Here is a 25,000-nt window from a genome sequence, read left to right on the forward strand (position 1 = left end):
TCCTCTAAGGCCAGGTCGTCAATCGAGAGTTCTACTGTGATATTTTGAAGTGTATGAGGGAGGACATTCAGCGAAAGCAACTGGATCTGTGGAGCATGGAAACTGGATTCTTCATAACAACAACACAACCTGACCCCAAGTTCTCCCCACTTGTGAGTTTCTCACCAAAACAACATGGTATCACTTCTACACCCACCCTACTTCCTCGGATTAAGTACATGCAGACTTCCATCTTTTCCTCAAGATAAAACGCAGCTCAAAGGTTGCCATTTTAGCACCATTGTCGAGATCCAGAGTGAATCACAGAAAGTCTTCAACTTGTTTACAGAAAACTACTTCCAGGCTGGATTCCAAAAGTAACAAGAACTCTGAGACAGGTGTATTGCTGTGCAAGGTGACAGTTTCGAAGGAGATGATGTTAAAGCTGGGGTAAATAAGCTAGTCGTAGGCATAGGAGTGGCTGTGTGGTAAGTAGCTTGCTTACGAACTACATGGTTCCGGGTTCAGTCCCACTGCAAGGTACCTTGGGCAAGTGTTTTCTACTATAACCTCAGGCCGAATAAAGCCTTGTGAGTGGATTTGGTAGGCAGAAACTGAAAGCCCGTCGTATATATGCATATTTATGTGTATGTTTGTGTGTCTGTGTTTGTACCCCCAAGATCGCTTGACAACCGACGCTGGTGTGTTTACGTCCCTGTAACTTAGCAGTTCATCAAAAGAGACTGATAGAATAAGTACTAGGCTTACAAAAATTAAGTCCTGGGGTTGATTTGATTGACTAGGGACAGTGCTCCTGCATGGCCACAGTCAAATAACCAAAACAAGTAAGAGTAAAGAGAGTCCGGGAACCTTTTGATACCACCTCGTATATATGTCCTCATTGTGTGCTACCTGGTTACATGAGTATAAGTGAGTTCATTCCTTATGAGGTGGACTGAGGTGGATTGCCAATAACAACAAATTCTCTAGACTCTGATTATTTTCTTTCTCTTATTTGAATAGAGGATTTGTACCAAAATATCAAGGGGTTATTAAGTAATCTATGTACAATAATACAAATATCATTATCTTTGTTTTTGTTCATTGACATCACAAATATTCTTCCCTACTCTAGGCACAAAATTTTGGGGGAGGGGGCCCTTCAATTAGATCGACCCCAGTATGCAACTGGTACTTAATTTATCGACACTGAAAGGATGAAAGCCAAAGTTAACCTCAGTAGAATTTGAACTCAGAATATAAAGACAGAAGAAATACTGCTAATCATTTCGTCTGGTGTGCTAACATTTCACAAATATTCTTTTTTTTTTCTATTCTAGGCACAAGGCCTGAAATTTTTTGTGGGGAGGAGGGGGCCAGTCAATTAGATCGACTCCAGTATGCAACTGGTACTTAATATATCGACCCCCCCCCCCCAAAAAAAAGGATGAAAGGCAAAGTTGACCTTGGCGGAATTTGAACTCAAAACGTAAAGAAAGACAAAATACTGCTAAGTATTTCGCACACATGCTAATGTTTCACAGATATTGTTATCTTTGTTTCCGCTCATTGACACCATTACTCAAATATTTTAGAAGTATTTACATCAGTTTTACATAGTGCAATACTGCAAGAAAATTACATTACTCTTTTCATATATATACATACACATATATATGTGTGAGTGCAGGTGTGTGTGTGTGTGTGTGTGTGTGTGTGTGTCTTTGAATCAATACCATTTATCATGTATCATTTATGACATAAGCTACTTGTCTCAACTGTGAATCAAACAAAAACATTTAAAAAAACTATAACATTTTAAAACCAGAAGGTTAAAAAGTAAAATTAACATTAAAGAATTTTAAAGATATCCAACAGAAAAAAATAACAAAAAGACATAAAACAAATCAAATTGAATATGTAAAGTGAAGAAAATATCATTTTTTAAAAAAAAGTTAAATAACAATGAAATCTTCTCGTAGTAAGGATCACATGTAATAATAATCATTTCTTAAGCCAACAACATAAAATGACTTCTTGGGTGAAAAAGAAAATTGACTGATCTGATGCTAAGTTTATCAATGGTACTTAATTTATTAGCCACATGGATATGAAAGAGAAAGACAAGCTCTGGCAGGATTTTAACTCAGGAGATTAATACTCAGTAATTAATAACAGATCAATGAATTTGTTCAAAATTTCATCATTTAAGACCCTTACAATACCAATAATACTGATTTCTAGCATTAACACATGTGCCCCTGCCACATTTTTTTTTTTTTTTTGGGAAGGGCAACATTGTAGGGACATTAATATAATTGACCACAGAAGGATCAAGTTGACCTCAGCAGGTTTTTTAATCCTAACATAGAAAGTTGTAATGAAATATATTTTAAGAGGGTCTAAGGCTTGAACTCTAACTCACAGCACTTCATGTAGTATTTGACACGTTATCTAAAAATATGGTAACACAGTTGTAGCAGGAACATTTTTGGTTAGACTTGACATGAGACTAAAGAATAATGACAACTGCTGCTTTATTTGATGGACTCCTGAATAATCTTATGCAACACTGACTCTGCTAGGATTTGAACTTTGTGGGAATTAAGCTGGGTGAGTCCATTTCAGTGTCCTCTTTAACTAAAAGTGATCATAGCTGTGTCAGTAAACACTGAAGTCAGCTTGCAATGATAAAGGAAATCATAATGGACCCCTGAATGATCTTATGCAACACTGACTCTGCTAGGATTTGAACTTTGTGGGAATTAAGCTGGGTGAGTCCATTTCAGTGTCCTCTTTAACTAAAAGTGATCATAGCTGTGTCAGTAAACACTGAAGTCAGCTTGCAATGATAAAGGAAATCATAATGGTAATCTTATCATATTTTCAACTCCTCAAAAGGACAAAAAATTCAAAGTCAACTCCGGTGGGATTTGAACTGTAAAAATCTGCAACTGAAATGCCATATTTTGAGTGAAATCTCTGCCAATCTACTCCTTCAACAATCTTGTTTCATATTACCCGTGGGTTCTTTCTCAAAGAAAATTGGTAAAGCAACTGAGAAATTAGAAATAAAAATCTCAATTCAATAAAAGTGTAATGAAATAAAAACCTCTCCCTTAAGCTCACACAAACATGTGTGAGAGAAAAAGTAAAAAAAAAACAAAAAGAAAATGAATAAAAGAAGAAAAATGTAATTCAACAACTGAAGAGTGGAATATTCCAGAAACCCAAAGAATGAAAGAAAGAGTAAATATATAAATATAAATTAAAAACTGAACCCCAAATAACCAAATATCTTAATTATACCTTTAATCCTCTCATGGCTGAAATGAGAAGTATTTTACATTTTTCAGGGGCTTTTACATTTTTCAGAATTGAATTGTACAGCATGTACAGCAGAGAAAAGGATTAAAAAAAATTTAAATATGTGCAAATAGTAATAATAATAATAATCGTAATAATAATAGCTTCAAATTTTGTCACAAGGGCAGCTGCCTTGGGGAAGGGGATGAGTCAGTTCAGCAAAAGAGACAGATAGAATAAAGCACCAGACCTAAAAAAAAAAAAATAAGTACTAGGATCGATTCATTTGACTAAAAGGTGCCCCAGCGTGGTCGCAGTCTAACAACTGAAACAAGAAAAAGGTAAAAGGTAGACACAAAATTTCAAATCTGGGCTCAGAGTCAAGTCAATTTAATTGTCCCTAATACTTAACGGGTACTTATTTTATTTTATCGAAACCCAGAAGGACAAAAAAGGCAAAGTTGACCTTGGTAGGATTTGAACCTGAATCATAAAGGACAATAACTAAGAAATGAATGGTAGTAATAAAATGGAAAGTAGTGTAAAAATTAAATATTAGGTTGTCCCAAAAGTTCGTAAACACTTGCAAAAATTGAATTTTTACTCGCCAAGTACTAACAAAAACAACAAATATTATTCCTCAAAATAAAGACATTTATGTTTACGAACTTTTGGGACAACCTTATATATATACAATAAAAATTTTTTTAGAGCCAACATCATCACCGTTATTGTCCAGTTCCAAAATATTCTTTGAATATTCCTATTTGGTAATTTAGCAGCCGAAATATCTGTATAAATTGAAAATGAATGTTTATCTTTTATTTCTTACCTTGTGATTGTTTCAGTTATTAGACTGTGGCCATGCTGGAGTACTACTTTGAAGAATTTTAGTTGACTGAATGAAACCCAGGATTTATATTTTGCTAAAACCCTGGTACTTGCTCTATCAATTCCTTTTGCCAAAATGGTTAAGTTATAAGGATGTAAACACACCAACACCGGTTGCCAAGTGGTGGTGGAGGACAAACAGACACAATGACACACACCCACACATGAGGGCTCATGGCCTAGTGGTTATGGTGTTGGATTCATAATTGCAAGATCATGGTTTCAATTCCTAGACTGGGTGGTGCATTGTATACTTTAGCAAAATGCTTCCCGTCATGTTGCTCAGCGATCACATCGACCCCTGACATGTGGGTACAGCATTCAGGCAATGTTGAATTGATGGTGGAAGTGAGCTAATGAGCAGCACAAACATTTCATCACTATCAACAAATCCTTCGTGCAGGAAGTCCAGCAAAAGCTAAACATTCATACATCATCTTTGACAGGAGAGTCTATCATATAAATATGTATGTATGTATATATATATATATATATATTATATATATATATTATATATATATATAAAAAAGTAAAGACCCCCTTCGGTCATGAATGACCATGGGATTGCACCTAGAAAGTTACCCTCCTAGACACAAGTCCGGGCAAGGTTGTTTATGGAAGACCAGCAGTCACCCATGCATACCAGCCTCCCCTCTCCACGCCACCAGTGTTATCCAAGGGAAAGACAAAGGTTGATACAGCTTGGCACCAGTGACGTCGCAACTCATTTCTACAGCTGAGTGAACTGGAACGATGTGAAATAAAGTGCCTTGCTCGAGAACACAACATGCAGCCCGGTCCGGGATTCAAGCTCACAACCTCACGATCGTAAGCTCGACGCTCTAACCACTGAGCCATGCGCTTTCACATATATATATATATATATGCACACATCAATGTGTGGGTGTATGTACATATATATATATATATATATTCTTTTAATCTTCTATTTGTTTCAGTCATTTGACAGCAGCCATGCTGGAGCATCGCCTTTAGTCGAGCAAATTGACCCCAGGACTTATTCTTTGTAAGCCTAGTACTTATTCTATTGGCCTCTCTTACCAAACCACTAAGTGACAAGGATATAAACACACCAGCATCAGTTGTCAGGCAATGTTGGGGGGACAAACACAGACATGCAAACATATACATACATACATATATATACGACGGGCTTCTTTCAGTTTCCTTCTACAAATCCACTCACAAGGCTTAGGTCGGGCCAAGGCTATAGTAGAAAACACTTGCCCAAAGCACCACATAGTGGGGCCAAACATGAAACCATGAAGTTTTGAAACCAACTTCTTATTACATTGGCATGCCCTTGCCTTCATTTTTTTTTTTTATCTATTTTCAAATAATTTAAAGCCTTTCCTGTGCTGCCATAGGTAATCTGTAACGACCTTCTTTCCTTGGTATTTTTTTTTTACCATTTAGTCAGGGAGGTAAGGGCAGCACCCATAGCCCTTTATTCATTTTTTTTTTTCAAGGTTTCCAAGATTGGTCAGTGTAAGGAAGAAAATTTAGATTCTGCACCCACAAAATATTTTAGACAGTGTGCTTGCACCCCCTGTTTCAGGGCCCATGCATCTAATGTGTCCTTTCTTCACAGGACATTAAACTGCATGGTTGAAGTGATATTTTGGCTGTTATTTCTAACATGTCAAATGACTGCATAAAGGCTCTCCTCTACACAGGGGTGTTATTGAAAGTGTTACTAGTTAAAACTGATGTTGGTACAAACAGTCTTAGTGTTAACAAGGCCATGCTTAGCAATACTCACATTAGTAATGTTGGTGTTAATGGCATTACGTGGTTATTTGTTTGCTTACAATGCAGTTTCTTATTAGTCCGCAGAGTGTTTAGTTGTTAGCATATGTGACATTTGAATCTATGTTATTTCTAGCAGAAGCAAGCAAACTGAAAACAGATGCACATTAACTTAGTATTGAATCTACATAACTATCAAATCTATAATTCAGTGTTCCTTATAGATCTCTTATTAAGCTGGATTAGACAGACGCCATTTGTATGACAGAGACACTTGCTTACAGTTAGCACACAATGTCAAGACAAGGTGACATAAAGACACACACACATATATACATAATACATGCATGCACACAAACATATATATGACGGATGGATTGCTTTTAGTTTCTGTCTACCAGATGTATACACACGACATTGGTCAAACCAGATCTTTAGAAGACACTTGCCCAAGGTGCCACACAGTGGACAGAACTGAAAGCATGTGATTGTGAAGCCAACTTCACAAGTTCATTATGCCTACACCAATCTATGTGTATTTATGTGTGTGTGTATATATATATATATATATATATATATATGTGGATGTGTGTGTGAAGAAAAATGACCTAGTGATTAGGATGCTGTATTCACAATCGCAAGATTGTGGTTTCAATTCCTAGGCCAGGTGGTACGTTGTGTTTTTGAGCAAAAACACTTCATCCCATGTTGCTCTGTGATCAGTTTGACACCTGATGCATGGGACGCCGTGCACCTGTTCAGGCTCCATCTATTTGATGGACGGAGCGAGCTAATGTGCAGCATATACATTTGATCACTATAAACAAAATATTTGTGCCAGTTGTTCAGCAAAAGCTGAACACTCATACGTCACCTTTGATGGGAAAGTACATCATATATACGTATATAATACATATGATATATATAAATAACAAATATATAGATATCATATATATATATATAAATATATATACAAACACACACATACACATGCATATGTATATTTATATATATGAAACGTTATTGGTAATGATCTGGGAAAGGAGTACTTAATACTGAGAAGCAGAACATTAATAATTATTATGAAAATCAGTCAAGATGCTGATATTTTGAGGTTCTGGCCAGTAGAATTGGTCTTCTTACACCCAAACCTCAAACCTACTGAGAGGATGTCATGTCAGTAGACCGACTCCACTCACAGGAAACCCAGATTTCAGGAAGAGGACTTGAAATAATTTACATATGCATACGTACATGTGTGTGTGTGAATATGTCTATATGTGTCTATATATATATATATATGTATACACTAAAACCAAGGCTCTATGTAAAAAGCATTGGTGTGGGTGCTGGTGCCATGTAAAAAGCCCCCAGTACACTCTGAAGTGGTTGGCATGTTGGTGGGGCATCCAGCTGTAGAAACCAAACCAAAACAGACTGTAGAACCTGGTGTGGCCCCTGGCCTTGCCAGTTCTTGTCAAGCAATCCAAGTTCTTGTCAAGCTATCCATGCCAGCATGGAAAACAGATGTTAAATGTTGATGATTATATATATGTGTGTGTGTGTGTGTGCGTGTGTCCATATGTATACATATACATGGACAAATATATATATATATATTTGAGTGTGTGCATATATACATGTACTTGTTGATTAGTGAATATCAAGTGTTGTGTTATGTATTAGCCATCTAGTTTAGAATCTGTTCAGATCTCAAGAATTTGATCTGAACAAGTCATAGAAATTCCATAGAAAGTTAATTAGCTGATGTGCTTTAGTATGTGCGTGTGTGTGTATGTGTGAGTGTGCGTGCGTGTGTGTGTGTGTGTGTGCTTGTGTGCAAACTTAAAGAATGATCTATAAATACCAATTCATTATTACTAAGTTAGTGAGTTATACACACAGTGTATTTCTTTATGTTCAATTATAAATATAGACATTAGACAAATATATATATATATATATATATATATATATATAACAGAAGGAAGATAGGAGAGAAAGGAAGAAATAAGGCTTGAACTATGCCTCCTTTTCTTCTGTCTCTCCTCTCTTTCGTCTTCTCCTCTGATATGCTTTTCAGGAATCAGTTTGTTCAAGTCACACTGTTGATTTCTCTCCTTCTTTCTCTCAATTTTTCTTTTATTTTCTTTCTTTCTTTCATTCATCTGCTCTCTCATCCGATGTCCACATTGAATCATCTTCCATCACGGCAGATGGAATGGATAATTTAAACAAACAGACAAAAAACAACCCAAAAATGTCTTATTTATATTTTTGGAATAACCAAATTAATTGACAACTAATTTTTTTTTTTTTGAAAGAACAAAAAAAAAAAAAACTAAAATTAAATAAATATATAAACAAACCCTGACAACTGATTTTCCGAAAGCAAAAAAAAAATGCCCTTAAAAAAACAAGATCTTAACTAATTTTAGAAGAAAAAATAGCCTGGTCTATTAGTTTCAGCAAATTCCAGTTCCAACTCCTCAATTCCTTTCCGAGAAGAAATACAGTCGAGCAAGCAGATATAAATAATGACACAACGTATGTAGATGTTTATAAAGCAAGTTATTTAAGCCCAATTTATGTCATGGAACCTCTAGAAATAAACATATGGATAAATACAAACACATAAAAACACTTGCTCTGACCAAATTTGTATGCGTATGTGAAAGAGACAAAGAGGAAGAGAGAGAAAGAGAGAGACACACACAGCACCGTTAAGACACAGGTAGCCTTTTCTTGGATGTGAACTTGGACAGTTATTGGACAGCTGGGCAATCAAATGTCCCAGGAGGAGTTGGAAAATTGTGTACAGAATAGAAATGGAAATTTTAAGTATCCAATAGGAAACCAGAAGGGGCTTTTATAGATAAAGAAAGCCAGAGATATTCCAGGTACCAGAAATCAGATCATATTACATGAATTAATTTAGGAAACGAAGTGTCCAGAGTAGAAATAGACTGCAAAACAACACTAATGCAAAACAACACTATAAGTGAATGTCTGTGCAAGAGAGAATATATGTCTGAGTGTATTTGTGAGTGCATGCTTGGACATGTTTTTCAGTACAGAAAGTTCTTTCCCTTAAATAACAGTGCGTAGCATTGTTATGTTGTTATTTAACCTCAAGTTAGCTAGGAATGTGCAGACCTTTGGCCTTTTCTAGCTGTGGTAATTCTATCATTTTGAAGATGTTATGTGTCTAGAACTCATGTGTCCTTCTTCCGTTTTATTTTAAATATATGATATAGAAATAATTCTTAACCCTTTCTACATCAACCCGGCTGAAACCGTGTCTGGCTCTGTGGTATAAATGTCTTGTTTTCATAAGTTTTGAATTAAAATATTCCATCAAACCTTAGTCGCAATTTATGTTCCTAACACTAGCTTAATGATAACTAAGTTACTTTACTAAATTCTTTGTTATAATTAAAATTAATTGAAAGAAACACAGAGCATATCAAAATAAATACAGTAACAAAAGGGTTAAGATGGTAGCAAGTGGTAAAAGAAATTTGGCTGCTATTTCTTCCCAGGTGAGTAATTGTGTAGAGCAGTGGTTCTCAATCATTCTTTGATATGGCCCCCTTTGATCCCTATTTTACTCCACTCGATCCCGCACAGCCATTCAACGTTTAAAAGATGTCCCATTATATTTTTTTTAATCAAATATTATTGGGAATTGTATGAAAAAAATTGTTAAAATATTTTGTATACTGTAGAAGTATCACCAATTTAGTGCAGATAAATTTTAATAATAAAATTTTATATGGGCTTCCAAGGGTCATGTGGACCTCCAAGGGTCATGTAGAACTCAGCTGAGAACCCTTGATATAGAGACTCCTTCGCTGGCTTGACATAGCATAAAGTGTTACTATTGTTTTGCCTCAGTTGAGTCTTGATCCAGCTCATGCCTTTGTTATAATCTTTTCCCTAGTTATACCTCATTATAATTGGAGGATTTTGGAAACTGATTAGTACCATTAATATTAGGAGCTCCTGACATAGGTTTTCCACAAATAACATAAGAGTTTGACTTCTACCTCCTTCTTTAAGATTATTATTATTATTATCGTCAGCTGCTGTAATAGAAAGAGGTGTAGGTAGTGGATGAATTATACACCCGCCTCTTTCAAGAAATTTAGCCCACATAGGACCTTCTGTTGATCTAGCTATTTTGTCATTTCATTTAGCAGATATCTCATCAATTCCATCAAAAGTTTCAACTATGCACATTCTATTTTATTTTTCAGACAAAGGACTTTGCAGTAGGTGTGTGCAGATATTTGCATGTGTGCAAATTTTGACTTCCTTTACAAAGTGTGTGCACATTCTCTCTATGTGTGCATATTTTTATCCTTTGTGCACTTGCAGTAAAATTTGTGAATGAACACAGCATAGAGTGAACACTGCATATGAATATATCACACAACAAATCCATTTTGTTTTTTTTGAACAGTAGGGTCAAGTTTGAGGGAGATCTATCTGCTATTTCCCTACTTATTAAGAAACCATATAGAGAGCTCTTTGCTTGACTGAACAATTGCAAGTGCTAAAGCATATACCAGTAATACAGGCAACAACAGTACATAGTACTACTAATGTCGTTGCTGTTGCTTCGTCCCAAGTTTCTCTGATCAAGCAGAAAATGAACAAAAGCATTCCAGCCATTGACCACACCACCTTTTTCCAGACACTGTTCCTTCAGGACTATAATATGCAATGTAGCTCTGAGTTGTCCTTTTTAAAACAGTAGGGTGTCATTTGAGAGAAATTTGGCTACTATTTCTAGCAGACTAAGTAACTCCTTAGAGGATCCTTCATCATTCATTTACTGTCATGTATTGTGTTGTAAAAAGGGATAGTGGGGGTCATTCTATTTTGTTATTTTTTTAAAACTATGACCAAATATTTCCTGGTCCTGGATATCCTATATTTTACAGTAAGGATCATTCCTGGCTGCATAAGATCAAGGTTAGTTACTAATTTATTTTTTCAGTTTTCTTTTAGTTGTTTATTCCCCACCTCTCAAACAAAAGGGTTTCTCAAAGACTGTCCAACGTTTTGTTATGTAGATGTATATTAAATAGAGTTAGTGATAAGAGAAAGCAGCTTGCACCATATAAGATACATTTAGCAATCTTACTTGGTCTTGATATGAAACAGTATATAAATATAAAGTGGTTTTGATAAAGAACCTAGGATAAAATACTGATGAAGGTCAAAGCAAAGGAGTCGAGGATTCGTCCACATCATACACAGATATATCCTCAAAATCTTCCTGTTCCTCGAAAAAATATAAAATAAAATGAAAGAAAATTCGTTAAAAAATCAAAAAAAGAATATTTTAAGTTGACAAAATAGTTTTTGAAGTAAAATATAGCAAAAATAAACTATAAATATGTATCTGTGTGCAAATGTGTGTGTATATGTGTGTGAATGTATATGTAGACATGTGTGTGTGTGAATGTATGTGTATTCAAATGTGTGTGTGTGTGTGTGCCTGTGTGTGTGTGTGTGCCTGAATATGTATGTGTGTATGTATGGGCAGAGGCACAGCTAAGCAGTGAAGTTTATTTCCCATGTTAGTTGTTAGCGCTACATGTCACTTTGGGTGAGTCGCTTGTAGTGTAGCCTTGGCACAACCTTTAAACTGGCACTCCGCAAGCTATAACAAATAAACATTCCAGTTGATTCAATCAGTGGAACAACCTGCTTAGTGGCTGAATACTCCACAGATACATGTACCCTTAATGTAGTTCTGAGGAAGATTCAGAGCGACACAGAATGTGACAAGGCTGGCCCTTTGAATTACTGGTACTACTCAGATTTGCCACCTGAGCAGACTGAAGCAATAAAGTGTTTTGCTCAAGGACGCTGCCAAGAATCAAACTTGCAACCTTACAATCATGAGCTGACTGCCCTAACCACTAAGCCATGCACCGTCGCTAGCTCAGCCTAAGTTGTGGAACGGAAACTGGGTTAACAAGACTACAGTTTGGTAGATTTTTCTCTGGCTGGATGCACTTACTGTTGCCAACCTTCACCTGTTTTCAAGCAAGATAAAATTTCTCCATGTTCAGATGTGTTTTTAAAGATGGCTTGCATCTGTAGCTCAAAGACCTTGTCCTGTCATACAAAGTTGTGCTATTCGGCTAAAGAATTATGTTAAAGGTTATAATATACCAGATGTGGCAAATACATTTACTTATTATACATAATGAGTTGAGAAAAGATTAAGGACTAAGGTGAAAGCAAAAGGTGGCCATTCTGAATTGTAAATATACGTCGACTGGCTTCCGTGCCAGTGGCACGTAAAATGCACCAATCCGACCGTGGCCGTTGCCAGCCTCGCCTGGCACCTGTGCAGGAGGCACGTAAAAAGCACCCACTACACTCACGTTAGGAAGGGCATCCAGCTGTAGAAACATTGCCAGATAAGACTGGAGCCTGGTGCAGCCTTCTGGCTTCCCAGATCCCCGGTCGAACCGTCCAACCCATGCTAGCATGGAGAATGGACGTTAAACGATGATGATGATGATGATGTAGCATATTGTCAATAACTACCACAATCAGCCTGCAAATTTTCATTAACCAAAACCTAAAATTTTTCATTTCATGGTAAAATGAATAATGGGTAAAATATATGCATCTGGTATTGTGTAAATGTAACAAAATTAGCTTAACATTTTAATGGTAAGAGAAAGTGTCTTAATGTTTCAGGCATAAGGGCTTCATCAAAAGAAAGAGAGGAGCACAGAGACAGTGAGAAAGAAAGAAGATTAGTGAAAAAATAAATTGTAAACGAGCATCATCACCATATAAGTGGCGGCGTTTGTTTTCAATCTTCCATAAAAACAAGTCTGGCCTGGAGAAATATTACCTAGCTTAGAAACAAATGAGGATTGGCAACAGGAAGGGCAACCAGCCATAGCAAATTCTGCCCAGACGCTTATTGTCTTGTCTGACACTTCCAAGCATGGAAAAGTAGCTCCTAAAAACTATGTGTGTGCAAGTGTGTTTTGTGTAAATGTGTATGCTTGGGTTTGAAATAGATACTATGATCACAGACCATAGTACAGGCTAAAGAAGGACAACTCAGTAATACTGCTCTGGCATGAACAAAAGACATAAGATTTCAGCAGGGGAAACAATTATCACAATAGTTTCATATAAAGAACTGAGAGAAAGAAAAAGGAGTAATTTTACTAAAATTCCCCCTAAATTCCAAATTATTTATAAAATCACAGATAAGACATAGATAATCTGTTCTTGTTAGTAATATTCTTATGAAAAAGAGATTAAGTGATAATATAATGACATTAAAATGTGTAAAGTCTGCCTGTACGAAAAGCATATTAGTAGCATATTCTGTTGATACACTTTGGTTTCGAACAGGTATCGAGCAATGTTACACGCTTGAGTCCTTTGACTGTGGCCATGCTGGAGCACCGCCTTGAAGGGTTTTAGTCAAATAAATTGATCTCAGCACTTAGCTTTTAAACCAAGTACTTATTCTATCAGTCTCTTTCACTGAACTGCTAAGTTACAGGTACATAAACACACCAACATCGGTTGTCAAGCAGTGAGGGGTGGGATCACAGACACAAACACATAGATATATACTTATACACACACACATATACACATATATATATATGATGGGCTTCTTTCAGTTTTCGTCTACTAAATCTACTATGGTCAGCCTGAGGCTACAGTGTAGAAGACACTTGTCCAAGGTGCCACACAGTGGGACTGAACCTAAAACTATGTGTTTGGGAAGTAAGTTTCTTGTCACACGGCCATGCCTGTGCCTTTTTAGTCTTTTCAAAAATAACTTAGGTTCAAGCTATGACATCAACAACAGCAATGAGAGACTCTATATATAGTCTCTCAACCTATCAGAAATATCAGTCACACCTCCTTCAAATAGTATTTTGCTGTTTTAAAATTGGAAGGACACATTGGAAGGGTGAAACTATGCTGAAAAAATAGTCATGACAGGATAGTTTTTTATCATTGATCTGACAATCAGGTTAGTTCTAGACATGCACAACAACAACATAATGTAATACAACAATTAATTCACATTACTCTGTAAGGAACATGGGGCCAGTTTTCCAGTTTCTCTGGCATATGTTCCTCCTGGGATGGGGTGCTGGTCTGTTCAAGGATTCTTCATTTTTTCCAGCTGAGTGGACTGGAACATCATGAAATGAAGTGTTTTGCTCAAGAACACAACACATCATCCAGTCCAGGAACTGAAACCACAATCTTACAATCATGAATCTGACACATTAATAACTAAGTCACATACTTCCACATTGTAATATTATGTTGTGTCAAGGTGGGGAGCTGGAAGAAACGTTAGCACACCGGGCAAAATGCATAGCAGTATTTCTTCTGTCTTTACATTCAGAGTTCAAATTCTGCCGAGATCGACTTTGTCTTTCATCCTTTCGGGGTCGATAAATTAAGAACCACTTGCACACTGGGGGGTGATCTAATCGACTGGCCTCCTCCCCCAAAATTTCGGGCCTTGTGCCTAGAGTAGTAAAGAATATTATGTTGGGTCAAAATAGAGTGACTTCTATTGACTACACACAGTCTTCCTTTTATTGCATACTTTCACTACATTACAGACTACAGCTGTGTAGTTTGGGTATGTGCTGTGGTTTGTTATGGTATTGTCATTTTTACTGCATTGAAAGCGCTCTACATAAGACGTGTGGCGCCTAGTGATGTTATTTTCAGTATGCTATATATTACTATCATTATTATTATTATTATTGATTGATTGATTGATTGAGAGAGCAGCATATGCCATCAAAGTGACACTGGGGTAACAGATATACGAAGCCCAATATACCCATCATGACTAAAAAATTAAAAGGTAAAGAATAATCATCGGATTTCACCTAGAAAGTTACCCTCTGAGGCACAAGGTTGTTTATATAAGACCAGCAGTCACCCATGCATACCAGCCTCCCCTCTCCATGCCACCGATGTTATCCAAGGGAAAGGCAGGGGCAGATACTGCTTAACACCAGTGACATCACAACTCAGCTGAGTGACCTGGAGCAACATGAAATAAAGTGTCTTGCTCAAGAACACGGCACACAGTCCAGTTTGGGAACTGAACTCACTACCACATGATTGTGAGCCTGATGCTCTAACCAGTGCATCATGTACCATCATGACTACCCATCTGATAAAGGCACATCAGGCACATGCATCACAACCATATGTGCATGACAGGGTGATTTCATACCAAGATAAAAAGCACATGACTTTGCAGGTGAGGCCCAGTTAGAATTTTTTTTCAGGTTGAGTAGCCCATCACTCTCAAAAGGTCCCTGAATAAGGGTTGTTGGAGGATGATGAACAAAATACCCATGTTTCTAGAGGTGAATTATCCAAACTCCAAAGAACTCCTCTGAAGACATGGCTATGATGTTCCTCCTTTATTCCTGCTCGTTACTACTACTACTACTACTACTACTACTATTATTATTTATATAAAGGCAGTGGGCTGGCAGAATTGTTAGCATGCTGGACGAAATGCTTAGTGGTATTTTGCCCGTTGCTACATTCTGAGTTCAAATTCCACAAAAGTCGACATTGCCTTTCATCCTTTCGGGGTCAATAAATTAAGTACCAGTGTGCCTTTAGTAAAAAGGATTATTATTATTATTATTATTGAGTGAGAGAGCAGTTCATGCCATCAAAGTGACACTGGGGTAAAATATACGAAGCCCAATATACCCATCATGACTACCCGTCTGATAAGGGTACACCAGGCACATGCATCACAACCATATGTGCGCGACATGGTGATCTCATATGAAGATAAACAGAACATGACCTTGCAGGTGGGGCCCAGTTAGAATTTTATTATTATTATTATTATTATTATTAACATTATTATTATTATTAACATTATTATTATTATCATTTTTATCATTATTATTATTATTATTATTATTATTATTATTATCATGCAAATTGGTAGAATGTTAGAGTGCTGTACAAAATGACTCACAGTATTTAAATTCCAATTGCAAGTCAGGGACAACTCTATTTTTCATCTTTTTTGTGGGTTGATAAAATAAAGTGCCATTCGAGTCGTGGGGTTGATGGCATTGACTAACCCCCTTATCTCAAAAGAGCTGGTTTTGTGAGTGAAGGCAATTAATGGAAACCATACAACAGCCCATTGTATGTGCTTGTGTGTAGTGTGTGTATGAGTGTGTGAAAGTGTGTATGTGTGTGAACACGTGTTTGTATATATAACTGTGTGTGCATATACATGGGTGAGCATGTGTGTATGTGTGCTTATCTGTAAATGCATGCTTGCATTTATACCACTTGAGCAGTTGTGATGCTTGTTTGTGATCTGCATAAATAATGTGTCCAGCAGCTCAATGATTTGATGAGCAAAGACCAGCAGAATATATTACCTTCTTGAAAGTAGGTAAGGGCTGGCATTAGAAAGGGTATCCAGTGGTGGAAGAGAACATGATGAAAAGGTTTAAACTTAAACCATCATAATAATTTTTTAACATCTGCTCTCCATGGGTTGGATAGTTTTGACAGGAGCTGGTCAACCGGAGAGCTGTCCAGGCACCATTTATCTGTTTTGACATGGTTTTCACAGCTGGATGCCCTTCCTATTGCCAACCACTTTACAGAGTGCAATGGGTGCTTTTACATGGTATTAGCATAGGTGCTTTCATGTAACACTGGAACGGTTGGTTTTACATGGCACCGGCTTAAAAAACAAAGCAAAAGAAACGTCGTCTCATAGAATCAGAAGCAGAGATGGTTTGAGTTAAGATTAAAAGCTAAGTGAAAAAAAGCATCAATACAAGTATTGCTTGATTCCTATTAAACTTCTAGTTAGTATTTTTTTTTATCCTTTTCATTTTTTAGTTCATGTTTGAAACTTCTAATTTATTTATTTTGAAAGTGGCTTATCTTTTGAGGGGTATAAAGCAGACTTAAAAGACAAAGTGTATATTAAAGACATATACACAATAATATTTCTCTATCGGAAAATTACATTTTACTCAGGTGTGATTGCTAGAAGTTTTAAAGGATAGAAGCAAATGGAAGCTGTGATGTTGAAGCCTTTCCAAAACATATATATCATCAGTATTATTACTTGAGCGAAAATGGGTCACAAGCAGGTCACAAAGCGAAAGAAGATCATCACATCAAAGCTTCCTACAAATTTGTGACGCTTACCGAAAAAGTGGTAAAAAAAAGAACTCGTCTATTTTTGAAAATAAATGTGAAAATAGCAGATGTGAAATTACTTGTAGTGTTGGCTTTCTGTCTATCATGTCAGCCGTGTGTCCAGAGGCAACACTGGTGTTTTCTCCGTATGACTCGCTGTGGTCAATAATCATATCTGTATCAGAATCAGACTCCCGTTTATGAAGACCCTGCAAAATGACATCAGAAAGAAAACTTAGTTTTAGCATCATTCATTCATTCATGCATACATACAAACAAACAAACAAACAAAAAATTTGTTAGAAAATGCTGACCTCTTTAGCATTCAGGTTATTCTGTCAAATGTAATGCTTATTTATACACATTATTTTAACCCTTTCGTTACTGTATTTATTTTCGGATGCCCGTGTTTCTTTCATTTATTTTAGATATAACAAAGAATTTAGTAAAATAACATAGTTGTCATTAAGCTTGTGTTAGGAACATAAATTGTGACTAAGATTTGGAGGGAGGATTTTAATTCAAAACTTATGAAAACAAGGCATTTATACTACAGAGCCAGAGGCAGTTTCAGCCGGGTTGGTTTCGAAAGGGTTAAGAATTGTTTTGATATAATATATTTTAAGAACTGTCTCTCTATTAAATATTTTAACCCTTTCATTACAATATTTATTTTGAGATGTTCTGTGTTTCTTTCAATTAATTTTAAATATAATAAAGAATTTAGTAAAATAACTTAGGTATCATTCAGCTAGTGTTAGGAACATAAATTGTGACTAAGGTTTGATGGAAGATTTTAATTCAAAATTTATGAAAACAAAACATTTGTACTACATTGCCAGAGGCGGTTTCAGCCGGGTTGGTAATGAAAGGGTTAAACTAATCATTTATCATTTAGTAGCTTTGAGATTTTAATGAAATGGTTTATACTTTTGGAATAACATTGTAGGGTAGGTGTGAGAGGCTAGATTTGGACAGTCTGATCATAAAAGAAGGTGGAATATTTGGGCCGGATATGGCCAGTTTAAGTACTAAAGAATAAAATGACAATGTGGAAAGACTAGGTTTTCAGGAAAAAGAAAGCAACAGCTAAGATGTTGTAAGTAGAACAGTAAAAATATGCAATACTTGACAATACTAAACAGTCTTATCTATGTTAGCTCTGTTCATTAGCCAACCACTATACAGAATGGAAATTTTGAACTTTTAGCTTCAATGTCTTTGGCACTGTCAACTTCACTCTTTGAGGATTTCCTCTTTTCCTTTTTCTAACTTAGATTAGACTTGATTGAACAGACCTATGATTAAAGATGTTCCAATCATGACCACTTTTCAGAGATATTATATATCTAAGACTACATTATTCAGCCAATGTAACCTTTCTTGATGAAGATGCTGGGGTGTGAACTGATGGATATTCGGCTGCTTTCTTCAGCAGATCAGATGAGCAACTGCATAGAAGTTTCTTACATCTCTGGTTATTATCATTTAAAACAATTATCTCAATTGACATCATCACCAATCACCTTTTAAGGTGCATTTCCATGCTGGCATGGGTTGGATGGTTCAACAGGAACCAGCAAGTTAGTGGACTGCACCAAACTCCAATGTCTACTCTGACATAGCATCTATGGCTGGAAACCCTATTTCTTTCTTTTTTTTTTTTTCTTTATAATTGGAATTAGTTTAAATAAATGAAGAATAAATAAATAAGAAAAACAAGTAAGAGAGGAACCTGTAGGAAGAAAAATAAAAAGAATACTTACTTCAGATAACTGTTCATTTGTAGTTAAAAGTTTCGCTATGGGTAAGCACCAGGTTGGTAGAGTTTCTGTGAGCAGGGGGCGACTGTTAGTCAAGAATGGCTTCATGTATCTGAAATGGAAAAAAAAACAAAATAGTTTCAGAATTCTCTTTTAACACATCTTTTTGGGGTTTTTTTTAACAGTTTCTTTTAATTATTTTTGTCATTGAATTTTCAAGCATCAGATATAAGTTATTCTTGTGTATAAAACACTACATTAGAACACAAATACAGAAACATCAAGAAATATGTAAATAAATCTTTATTAACAATTTATCTAAAAAAAAAATTCAACCAAATAATAACTAATATGTGACTTCATCTATAAACAATAGATCATAAGCTACCATTTATAGCTTAATTTGCTATAAGCAGTTATCAAACATTCTAAAATGTGGCAAGCTGGCAGAAACATTAGCACACCGGGCGAAATGCTTAGCGTTATTTTGTCTATTTTTACATTCTGAGTTCAAATTCTGCCGAGGTCAACTTTGCCTTTCATCCTTTCGGGGCCAGTAAATTAAGTACCATTTGTGTACTGGGGTTCATCTAATTGACTGGCCCTCTCCCCCAAAATTTTGGGCCTTGTGCCTAGTGTAGAAAAAAATATTTACATTCTAAATGCAAACAAACCTTCTTGCTGCTAAGATTAAAACATTTAGTTTAATGGAAGAAAGACAGAGGGTTGTTTTAGTGTAATTGGTAGCACATCTGTCTGGGTTACAAAAGATGTCTAGATCAAGTGCCACAAGCAGCTTTCCATCCATTTTATTTTCTCTAAGGGGTTTTTAAATCAATATATTTAAGTCATTATTTATATCACAACTATTTTCCCCAAACTTCAGATTCCTTTTTGCATTATGCAAAGTCTTACTTTGATAAGGTTTTTTCTTCACATTGTATTGAATTAATCATCCATTATCTTGTTGCTTTGAAATTCTGATGATGATGTTGTATATTTTTAGAATGGCACCGAAGAGTAGATGTGACAGGCTTTATCTGGCTTGTTTGAATATAAAACAGGTAGAATATTTTGGCCAGATTTGGCTGGTTTAAATGCTAAAGAGTTAATATCATCACCATTCATACCAATCATTGACTTAGCAGAATTTGGCCTCAGAACGTAAAGACAGATGAAATGTCACAAAGCATCTTGCCCAGTGTGCTAAAAATTCTGCCAGCTCACCACTTGAACCAATTAAAATATTGACCGTTTAAATATTGATTGTTTTTATATACTGACTGTTTAAAATATTGGCTTGAAAAGAGCGCGTGTGTGTATCTTTCTGCCTATGCTCTAAATAAATAGTATCACATGTCTTTGGTTAGCCAGGAACTTTAATAGAAGACACTCACACAAAGTTCCACACAGTGGAACCGAACCCAAGACCACATCGTCGAAAAGCTAGCTTTTTAAGCTTAGGAGAACAATAACAATGGAAGACAAACAGACAGACGTAAATACAATGTATATTTGAAAGGAATCAGTAACTCACTTGGTATCAAAGTTGTACCAATGAAGCACCAACCAAGCTTTCTCTCCTGAAGGTGGCTGCTCACTTGGCACTGAACCAGGACTCTAAAAAATAGTAATTAAATTAATTAATTTAATTATTAGCGCAGTAATTCTCAAATGTTGTAGAAAATATAGAATATAAACACACACACACACACACATATATATATATGTAAGTCTTATTTGATATTTATGGTAGAATATACACACAGGCATCTTCATGAAAGAGAGAAAGAGAGAGGAGACAGACAGGCATTGTGGACTAATACAATTATGAGATCAGAATCTTCCATATATATGTTGTACATATAGACACACACACACACACACACATACATACATACACACACAAATGTGTGTGTGTCTGTGTGCGGGTGTATATATGTACACATACACTTGTGTGTGAGTGCAAGTGTTTATCTTGAATGACATATCTAAACAGACAAACATAAATCAGATAAAAATGGTGATGAGCCTTTTGCACTTTCATCTCTATTTGAAGGTGAGTATGACTGTTCCCTTGTCTAGCAGGGGAGTAACAGATGTAAAGGTCATATTACAATTGGAAGCTATCATTCTTTGGACTCAGAATGTATACATACTTATGATATATATATATATATATATATATATATATATATATATATATATATAAGAAATTAAAAAAAGAAAATACACATACTTACATGGTTATAATATAATTTTTAATGTATTGACCGGTTTTGCAATCGCTATTCATGATATAATGTTTAATTTATATGAATATATATTTTTTCTTAAGCAGAAATTTGGTCCATGTTGTTTGTAATGAAATCCACTTGTTGATACATTAAAAATTATATTATAACCATGTAAGTGTGCGTATTTTCCTTTTTTAATTTCTTATATACATTACAATCCACCACGTAGGGACAACCGAAATTCCTCTTTTCTGTTATCATCATCATCATCATCATCAATTAACGTCCGCTTTCCATGCTAGCATGGGTTGGACGGTTCAACTGGGGTCTGGGGAGCCCGAAAGCTGCACCAGTCCAGTCAGATCTGGCAGTGTTTCTACAGCTGGATGCCCTTCCTAACGCCAACCACTCCGAGAGTGTAGTGGGTGATTTTATGTGCCACCGACACAGGTGCCAGACGAGGCTGGCAAACGGCCACGCTCGGATGGTGTTTTTTATGTGCCACCGACACAGGTGCCAGACGAGGCTGGCAGACGGCCACGCTCGGATGGTGTTTTTTATGTGCCACCGACACAGGTGCCAGACGAGGCTGGCAGACGCCACGCTCGGATGGTGTTTTTTATGTGCCACCGACACAGGTGCCAGACGAGGCTGGCAGACGGCCACGCTCGGATGGTGTTTTTATGAGGCTGGCAAACGGCCACGATCGGATGGTGCTTGTTACGTGCCCACAGCACGGAGGCCAGTCGATGCGGTACTGGCTACGGCCACGTTCGGATGGTTTTCTTGTGTGCCACAATATTAATAAATATATTCCAGTATTTTTTATTCTATTCTATAGCAGAGATGCAGAATGTCCAATGCTGACCTGTATAAAGTCCATAGTGTGTATTTTATATATGAACATCATTTTTTCACTTAGGAATAGCAATACTAATATTCATTTGCTAGTACTTAGTATACATATTATACTTGTACTTGTACTTGTGGGATTGTTGGGGACCACTTGTGAAATCCACATATTCCCACGAAACTTCTTCCATGAATTCTCAATGGCAAATACAATACATATTACGCTCAAGAGTAAAGTGTTAGGCAAGTACAGGGCATAATATTAATTATTGAATAACAAGGGAAGAGGAGCCACTTCATTTTAATGGCTTTTGAGGAAGCTATAGGATGTTGCACAAGCACTTAGCTAGGAATATGCTGATTTTATAGCAGGAACAGCTGACAGCTGTAAGCTAATGAAGGTTACTGCATAATTCCTGTGTCTGGTCATTCATTCATTTATATTATAAACACACACACACACACACACACATACATAATATATATATCCACACTATGAATTCATATTCATACCAATAATAATTGGAACACTAGGTTTTGTTAGTAAATGCTTAAAGGAGAATCTGGGTAAACAGATTTTCAGAAAGAGAAATTGACTGGCTAATTCATGCATTACAAGTACAATCTGTGAGTGGAACAGTAAAAATATGCAAGACTTTTCTCAAGTTCCAAATGTGAGTTTGTCTGCGTTAATTACATCCCAAAGATGGAGCCATGTATCCCTGTTGGAAACCGGCTCCCTCCTCAGTGGAAGATGTATAATAATTCAGAAATAGAAGAGACATACATACATGTGTCTGTGTAGTATGTATATATGCAAAAACAGAGACATATGGTGTTGATATAAAAATAATGATAACAGAGAAGTATATGTAAATTTATACATACGATAAGTGCCATAAGTAAAAGATTAACAGAGACACATGTCCCCCCCCCCACACACACACACATTAGATGTCACATGCTGTCAGTATATAAGAAAATATTGGGGACACATTTTTACAATCTTATAAAGTATATCCCATGCACATGTATGTGTGTTTAAATCTGTCTAAATCAATAGCAAGTAACCGTAAATTTCATATCAGAAACTCTTTCAATATTTGAAAAGCTAAACTAAGATGGCGGTCTTAAAATAAAAATCGGTTTTCATATTTTCTGATTAAATGTTCAGAAACTTTATCTCTTTCAGCCACTTGAAAAACCACAATAAAAGTGAAAATATAGAATTACTAAAAATAATAAATAAAACTGCTTCATGTTTCAGGCTTAAAATATTTTAATAATTAACATTTTTTTAGTCCTCACGACTAAAAGCATCAGATTTAGCAGAGCCTGGAGTGGTTGAAGTATTGCTAATGTTAATATAACGAGGGAGTTAAAGGATGCAAGATTTAGCCCACCAGGCAAAATGCTCAATGGCATTTCATCCGTCTTTATTTTCTAAGTTCAAATATAGCCAAGGTTGACTTTGTCTTTCATCCTTTCAGGATCAGTAAACTAAATACTAGAGGTCTATATAGCTGACTTACTCCTTGCACCAGAATTGCAGGCCTTGTGATATATATATATAAATTTTTTTACGTAATGAGATAAAAAAACCAAGGCTGTGTAGATTTTAGAACATTTATAAATATTCTAAAATCTACACAGCTTTGGTTTTTATCTAATTACGAAAAAGTTTTTTATATACACACGCTGATATATGACCTAAATTGGACCCCTTATTCGCATAATCACAGAACCTGGAACTTAACTATGGTCTATCCATAGCACTTATTCAGCATTACCTGACACCTCTGGGCCTCACTGACCCCATTACCTTTCACATCCTATATATATATATACATCCTATTATAAATTTGAGTGATGTTTCTCTGTCCGTTACATTTTTATGTTTGTTAACTCCTCCCAGACCATTGGTGCAAGGACAACAAAACTCAAACCAGCAACTCCCCCTAATCCCAGAGAATGTCCTAAGGAGGTATATTTTTTTATAAGGGCTGCCTAATTGGGGCCCCACTGACACCCCCTATTTTTACTGCATTTTAAACTAAATACATGGCATTGGCAACCAATCGGAGCAATGATAATGAATTTCATACCATGAACTCCCAGGGAGCATCATAAGGAGGATCAATTTCTGAAGGGCCACTTAGATGGGGCCCCATTGACACCCGCCACCTAGTTTTACTGCATTTACCTCGCTCCTATGCTTATTGGTTAAACTATGATGAGCAGTCAGTGCTTAGCACATTCGCAGAAATAAGTTTGGGCATTCTAAATACCTTCACGTACATTCAAATCGAGATAAAGATTTATAACAGGTACGTTTCAAGTGTGCTAGTGTGAATATTTATATTTTGTAGTTTATTAAAATTATGTCTTGTATATATATGCAAAATAAAGTTCAACTAGTTGCAAGGGGAAATAATTCTTCACAGCTCTTAGGTCTAAATTTGAAAATGGTCCTCCGTTATGAGATGACCAAAAAGACAAATAAGAGAGGACATATGCTTAGTTGGTGGAGTTATACCAATGCAATTAGGGGCATGTAAGGTGTGACCCCATCAAGGTAGGATGCAGAGGGTTTGCAGGATTGTTCCTTGGCAGAGCTTACTACAAGCTTGGTACCATAGGGGCCAGTAGGTAGAAGGCCATCATTTTGGCTGTGAAGGCAGCAGAGTTTGCCTCAAGGTGGCTGTGGATCACAAAGTTTGGGCCCTAGAAAGGGCAACACTACCAGGTGCAGTGTTAACTGGACACAGGCTGGGGTCGCCTAGGTGAGGGTGTCTGATGCCAAAAACCTGAAACACCTAATAACTGCAGAAACATGACTGATAATATCTCCACATGCATCACATAATGATGTATGGAGAAAGTTTGTTCATGCATTCTCATCTTATTAACATACATGCGTGCACACACACCACACACACATATAAACACACATAGACA

General features: G+C 36.2%; 1 protein-coding gene across 10 annotated transcripts in view; it reads right to left on the reverse strand.

Moving 5' to 3' along the window:
- The window catches only part of LOC115220012 (sodium/hydrogen exchanger 9), a 230,565-nt gene that overhangs the window by 25,797 nt on the left and 179,768 nt on the right, over positions 1–25,000 (reverse strand). For 4 of the 10 annotated variants that reach the window (XM_029790317.2, XM_029790315.2, XM_029790314.2 and 1 more), the window contains 3 exons: positions 20,491–20,573; positions 18,957–19,065; positions 17,271–17,399 (listed from right to left, as the gene is read on the reverse strand). In XM_029790317.2, the coding sequence (XP_029646177.1) occupies positions 17,271–17,399; positions 18,957–19,065; positions 20,491–20,573 (321 nt within the window). Of the gene's footprint in view, positions 1–3,288; positions 3,306–11,098; positions 11,240–17,270; positions 17,400–18,956; positions 19,066–20,490; positions 20,574–25,000 lie in introns of all 10 variants that reach the window. The other 6 variants (XR_005002216.1, XM_036509638.1, XR_005002213.1 and 3 more) reach the window with 4 other exon arrangements.

This window comes from Octopus sinensis, linkage group LG15 (genome assembly GCF_006345805.1).
Source record: "Octopus sinensis linkage group LG15, ASM634580v1, whole genome shotgun sequence".
Taxonomy (NCBI): domain Eukaryota; kingdom Metazoa; phylum Mollusca; class Cephalopoda; order Octopoda; family Octopodidae; genus Octopus; species Octopus sinensis.